We start from the raw sequence: 6923 nt of genomic DNA, 5'->3' as shown, positions 1-6923 counted from the left end.
GATTAATGCTTATTAAAGCTATAACGTTATTCAGATTAAGAGCAGATTTGCATTTTGATTTTGGACATGCACCCGAAGCTCAAAGTGTAACTTGTTTGTCTGTTTTGAAGCGTTAGCCCCGGGACCGATTAAATACCGGGTTTCGGTACCCATCCCTAGTAATATCAAGTTTTTTTGTATTTTGTTACATATTCAAATTTTTTTCCAAGCGTCTTAGAGATGTTTCTACAGTTCTTACGGAATTTAGTCTGTCTCCATTTTTTTCTGTTTCTTTATGTAACCGCCGACAGGCTTGATGATGGTGAGATTAGATTTAGTTTTTTCGAGACTCATTGTGCATAAAAGTATCTTACTGAATTACAATTTATGGCAAGAGAAATGTTTGGAAATGCAAATTGATACTTCCTGCTGGCATGCTAAAGCAAAATATAGAGATTAAAACATTTCTTTCTTTGTGAATCCAATGCAATATTCCAAGCCCCCACATAAAGGCTAAGATATTTTTGGTATTTATGCTGGAATTATTAATTTTTTTATGAACAAAAACATTATTGATATTTAATTAACCACCATTAATTTTATGATTCTATAAGTCTCAATGCACGATCCTCAATAAAAAAGGGAAATTGCTTTTTACTGTCTTTTTTTTCTTGAGATGATTCAAGAAAAACTCTAAACTTGTTGTTAAACACTAAATTATTTTTTTTCATATTGATAATACACAAAACGTTACAGAACAGAAAACTATAGAAAGTAATAATGATTGGCCTCTGTATGTTTTGTAAGCTATTATTTGCTACTCTATGATGATACTGCTATGGAAACTTCTATGAATTTCAAGTCCATACTGTAATGCAGTATTTATATTGAATTAATCAGTACTGCTTATTTTCAAATAAGATTTTTGCAGCTTCTGTTCCGTTGAAAACCAAAGAAAACTGGCAACAACTGAAACATTATCCCATTCATTTAGCTTGACTACAAGAAATCTATAGTCTCCACACATTTCTGAGTCTGCCTCCTGCTTTCCTTTGGAAGGAAGATTGGCCTCCAAATGTATTGAACATTTGACACAGAATGTGAAATATTATTTGATTGTGGGACTGTTGTGTGTTGGTTTTCAGAGATGTGTCCCGAGGCTATGAAGACGTCCCTGTGACATGCGTGAATGGGGTGGACCATGAGCCCTGCCCCAGCAACTTCAAATACGTTCCAGAGAACTGTTTTACCTCTCAAGTGAATATAGACGAGAACATAACGCATTTACAGGTAAGAGGCTCAGAGAATCGTAGTGTCAAAAGCCATAACAAGGTTAACGCTGTTATTACAGCTATATGAAATGCTCGTCTCTCTCTCTCTCTCTCACTGGAATAGCACTGCAGTTGTAAAGATGACTGTGCATCAAGCAGCTGTATCTGTGGCCAGCTCAGCATGCGCTGTTGGTATGACAAGGTAAGATGCTGCTAGTGCTGAATTATTCATGTTAGCAAAATAAATTACATAGGAATAATTCAGTGACATAAACAATAGATGTTGCCAATCCCAGCTCTTTCGCAGCTGTTCCACAACATATTACCGGTAATAGTCACTAATCATGATCGTGCTGTTATGCCATCATGACCATATGATTTGTGTAATGCTTATTATTAAAAATAGTAGTATTTATGATTTCTTTGTGCCCAGGATGGCCGCTTGTTGAAAGAGATCTGCAGGGATGATCCACCCTTCCTGTTTGAGTGTAACCATGCCTGTTCCTGTTGGAGAACATGCCGAAATAGAGTGATACAGAATGGCCTTCGGTAATATAACTAGTATATACTGTATGTATTTTTGCATATTCTCTGAATGTGTCGTAAACTTTGAATTTACGTACTCACAACTTCATAATTGTCTCGTCTTTAGGGTCAGACTGCAGGTGTTTAGGACTGAGAGGAAGGGCTGGGGGGTCCGGGCACTGCAGGATATTCATGAGGGAACTTTCGTATGCGAGTATGACCCTTTCTTTAGATCTATTGCTTTACACATTATTAAAAAAAATACACAAAAATAAGCATGAATCCACAACAAAATTATTCAAAGGCATTGCGACTTTTCCAGTTGTTTTTGATTTACTGGATAAGGATTTTTAAATATATAATTTTGCTCATTTCTACCCAATAATTTTTTAGGGCGTGGTACATCTAGAAAAAATTTATATTTGTTATAAAAATGTCAGGTGTACAAATGGCACTTTTAAAATTATATATGCAGGACAATCCTGGGAATCCTGGTTCTTTAAAGAAAAATAAATAAATTAATATTAATATTAAAATAATATTGGAATATTTCCATTAGTTGTTTTGGCTTATTTTAAATCATTTTAAGTTATCGTGAGGCTTCCTTGGAAGTTTGCTGGGGCCCATTATAAATGGCTTTTATTGTAGTTGTCTCTTCATGTTAACCTGGTATAAAAGTATTTTAAAATGAAAAAATTACATGCAGCATAATAAGGAAGCTATGCCTGCATTCTGAAGAACTCTCCTACTGACTGCAGTGTCAATGATATTAATTTAATGCAAATTTGCTACAAAAATGAAAGCCATTAGGGGAATTATCAATTATTCAGACATGATTAATCTCATGCTGTTTTGGTCCAATACTTGTGCCCTGAGGATTTTTCTCTGTGTGCAGGTTTGCAGGTGAAATCATTTCAGATGGAGAAGCTAATGTTCGAGAATATGACTCGTACATGTTCAACCTAGACAATAAGGCAAGTCTTGTCAAAATGATGCTAAAATAGAAGATTATCATTTTCTCAAGTGAGTGCTTTTCATACATGTCACCTTCAGGGGGCGCTAAAGTATATTAAAATGTGAATAGAGCTCAAGCACACCTCTTTTGAATCGTTTTATGTTTGTGTGTATTTAATGGTGATTTTTTTTTTTCTAGGTTGGAGAGGTCTACTGCATTGATGCCCAGTTTTATGGTAATGTTAGTAGGTTTATGAATCACCTTTGTGAACCCAATCTATTCCCGGTACGGGTGTTCACCAAACACCAGGACATGCGCTTTCCTCGAATTGCACTCTATGCAAGCAAGGCTATTCAAGCTGGAGATGAGCTTGGGTAAACCTTTATATTTTTTTTCTTCCAGCTCTTTTTTTCCTCATTATTTGTTTAATGTATCCATTGATATATTTGTAATCAAAGCAATTCCTCAGGTTGCTTGAATTAAAACAGATTTTCTTTGCTCTTTCATCAGGTTTGACTATGGTGATCCCTACTGGCAAATCAAGAAAAAGTACTTCTGTTGTCAGTGTGGCTCTGCAAAATGTAGATACTCGGAGACCATTCTGGGCCAGAATCACGCAGACAGCTCAGTTCAAGCGCTCGGTGATCAGACCGTTGCTCAGGTGGAACAAATCCAGTCAGCTAACACAGCTATAGCAATAACTCAACCCTGAGCCCTTCACAAGTACAACAGGATATGCTGAGATCTTTAACGAATAAATACGATCAGGAGTGCAACTCATCATTTCCTAAATCTCAGCTTCAAGGAAGGACAATTTGTGCAGAGATACAGCATCCTTTATTTTATCACCACGCTGTTGAGGGCATTTGTAATAAGACTTTTAATCAAAGGTGTTTTGGGCCTTTTTTATCTGAATTTGTCTCACAAAGATTTGATTTGCTTAGGATGATGGTAAGGCTCCTTAATTGTATGAGATATAGGCACTACCATATTAGACTTTTATACATTTTTAAACATAAACAGTTACATACTTGGTATAAAAAACAGGGTTTTTAGCTGATTTTCATAAGCAAAAACGAAAGTAGTAGTAGAACAGATGGACATGTTTTGCTGCCTTTTTTTACTATATATATTATAGTGTGCTTCAGTGAAACACTACATATTACAAGCACTAGTGTGCTTCATATATATATATATTATACATTTATTCAGCAAAGACACATTAAATTGATCAAAGTGACAGTTAAGACATTTGTAATATTAAAACTGATTTTGAACTTTCTATTAATCAGAGAACCCTAAAAACATGTATTACGGTTTCCTTTCCACAAAAATATTTTTTATTGATAATAACAAGAACTGTGTTTTGAGCAGCAAATCAGCATATTAGACTAATTTCTGAAGGAACATGTAACTGAAGACTGAAGTAAATGCTGCTGAAAATTCAGCTTTGCCTTCACAGGAATAAATTACATTTGAAAATATATTAAAATGGAGAACATTTATATAAAAATGGTAATAATATTTCACAACATTCCAGTTTTCCAAATAAATTAAGCATAAGAGACTTCTTTCAAAAACATTTAAAAATGTTATTAAAAAGGTAATAATAAAAAACAGGGTTTTTAGCTGATTTTCATAAGCAAAAACGAAAGTAGTAGTAGAACAGATGGACATGTTTTGCTGCCTTTTTTTACTCCATGTCTTCTCAAGAGCAGAGATCAGGGCTGTTTTCTAATCAGTTTTTCCATGTAGCCTATTGAAATTTCACTATGAAATGGTTACAGAATTTTAATATCATACCTGTGATAAATAAAGCTTTCAGTGATGTTTTTAATTATTAATTTGATCATATGTAATGTAGCTGTGGCCTATCTGTCAGTCTCTCATGCTGGACCAGTTGTCAACACCCTCTGAATTTCACTGAAGCACACTATTCATTTTTTCATGCATTATGTGTGTGTATTGAGGACTTTTTACTAATAAAACCAAGAGATGTGTTTTCCTCATTTTTTTAAAGGAAACCTAAGCAGTTTTGGGGCTTGAATTGAGGAATTGATTAAACAAAAAAATTAAGGAAAGAAGGCTACCTATTTATTTTAAGAGAATTAGCTCAAATTTTGTAGTTTTATTTTAGAGGTGACTGTTAGTTCCCAGCATGCTTTGCATATAGCTGGATATGGAGAGTCAATTTTGAAATGAAATGCTATTTTATGTGTTTTTGATGTTTAATGTTCAGTTATGTTTGACATTTGAAAGAGTTTCTGTTACATTGAAGTTTCCATTGCACAGTGCAATCGTTACCATTGTGCAGAAGAGTAGAGCTTATGGTTATGGCTACTACTCCTTTAAAGCATTAAGCCTTGTTCAATGAGCAGTAGCTTTGCTAGTGCTAGTGCAGTATTACCAGTATTTCTCAAGTATTTTCCTACTTGAGCTGTTTGGCTGTATACAGTCTTTTAAATGTACTAAATAACTCGAAGTCAAATACAATCGGACCTCACTCAAAATCACAGACTTTTGAGAATCAACTTAAAATAAATGAGCTCATTTCACTAATTATATTAAATTAATTGTGTCATAGATTAATTATTTAGGAGATTTCACATGATTTATTCAGGTAGATTCCATTAAAAAATCAAGGCTGAAAAACTACTCAAAAATATGATGTGTAATATTGTTACCTTAATTTTTTTAAGTAAATAGCTTGTTCCATTTTTTACAGTGATATATATACACACACACACGACCGTTTTAATAAGAGTATAGGCCCTATACTGTATATAGGCCTACTGTGTCAGTATCAGTGTACTGAATGTGAAACAGATCTTCTTTATGCACCAAGAGCTTGTAACACTCCAAAGAGAAAGGAAAAAATGAAATTGCATCATATGACCCCTTTAATGGAACAACAGTCTATTCCTGCTGTCACTCACTTCTCTTGATTGAATAGCTTTTTGTAACTTCAACAAGGTTTGGTCTTTAATTTATACAGTGAAATATGCAGTTACTACATTTGTTTACTTTTACATTTCTATGCCTGAAAATTGTTTATTTGATTTGTATCTTTGCTCTATTGTATTAATTTGTGCAGCTGCATTAGTTTGATTATTTGTTATTATTTTCTTTATTTTTATTTGACCATAGTCCTTTTTTCCCTGAATAGCACATACCGAACCGTGACCCTAAAACCGTGATGTGCTCAAAAACAACATCTGGTCAGTCGTTACATCAATATTTTACGTCAATATTTCTAGTAGTACACTCTGAATTTCACTGATTTTGAGCAGTATTGACTGTGCCTAACACTAGCCTACATGAAGACACTTCCATGTTTTGTTCACATAAATAACAGGCACTCGTATATCAACCTCAAATCCACTGTGTGCTTTAAAAACAAATGACAAGTTGCTGTAAGGATACAAAGTTGATTGATCAAGGAAGTAAGAGGTTACGTAGTTTGTTATAGAGAAAAATTTGAAAGTATCTTCAAGTAGGCTAATGTAAAACATCGACCTTAATTTAGTCAAATCGAAAGTTCCATTAAAAAAAAAACATTAGAAATTCCCGCGGGATCACATGTCTCAAAAAACGCTTTTCTTCGATTTTCTAACGGGTTTTAGTAGGCTACTACAAACTGCACAGCTCTATTGAAGAGTTAATGTAAATGTGAAAGAGACCGAATACCATCCGAAAGGCGTCAGACAGACAGGAGATAACCACCCGCCGGTTCCACCCTTTTCTAAATCAACGATACAGTTGTGGGAAGTGCAGAGTCCTGATTTACCCCACCCGCCGGTTCCACCCTTTTCTAAATCAACGATACAGTTGTGGGAAGTGCAGACGCACCAATCTCTCACAGAGTGTGTCGAATTCTGGTTAACTTGCTTTAAAGTAACCGTCCAAATCGTTTGAGTAACGTTTAATTCACTGCCGGGGTCTGGAAGGGTAGGCTACATGCTGTATTTTCCCCTCTTGCCCCAGTGCCATGGATACTGTAGCGGTACAGGTGGAGCCACTGACACGCTGCTTCACAGTCACGTGATCCGTTTTAGAAGAAGCAGCGGCTGCAGAAATTGGTTACAATTTCATCGCCAGGCTACGGTCCAGTGGAAAAAGGGTGTTAATATCGTTTGCGCCTTTTCATTTCAACGATATAAACGCGAGGGTGACGGACCGCGTGTGTTATCATC

The 6923-nt window shown here is 35.2% G+C and overlaps 1 protein-coding gene across 1 annotated transcript in view; it reads left to right on the top strand.

Moving 5' to 3' along the window:
* The window catches only part of LOC107757960 (histone-lysine N-methyltransferase EHMT1-like), an 11425-nt gene extending 7581 nt beyond the window's left edge, over positions 1–3844 (top strand). Inside the window, exons 15-21 of the mRNA XM_016575572.1 lie at positions 1125–1269; positions 1375–1452; positions 1684–1799; positions 1903–1989; positions 2671–2749; positions 2929–3104; positions 3241–3844. Of these exons, the coding sequence (XP_016431058.1) occupies positions 1125–1269; positions 1375–1452; positions 1684–1799; positions 1903–1989; positions 2671–2749; positions 2929–3104; positions 3241–3442 (883 nt within the window). The 3' untranslated portion in view covers positions 3443–3844. The remainder of the gene's footprint in view (positions 1–1124; positions 1270–1374; positions 1453–1683; positions 1800–1902; positions 1990–2670; positions 2750–2928; positions 3105–3240) is intronic.
* Positions 3845–6923: the final 3079 nt, after the last annotated feature.

This window comes from Sinocyclocheilus rhinocerous, unplaced genomic scaffold, assembly GCF_001515625.1.
Source record: "Sinocyclocheilus rhinocerous isolate Xijiao unplaced genomic scaffold, SAMN03320098_v1.1 scaffold1948, whole genome shotgun sequence".
NCBI classification, from domain to species: domain Eukaryota; kingdom Metazoa; phylum Chordata; class Actinopteri; order Cypriniformes; family Cyprinidae; genus Sinocyclocheilus; species Sinocyclocheilus rhinocerous.
This window is presented reverse-complemented; position numbering and strand designations above follow the sequence as displayed.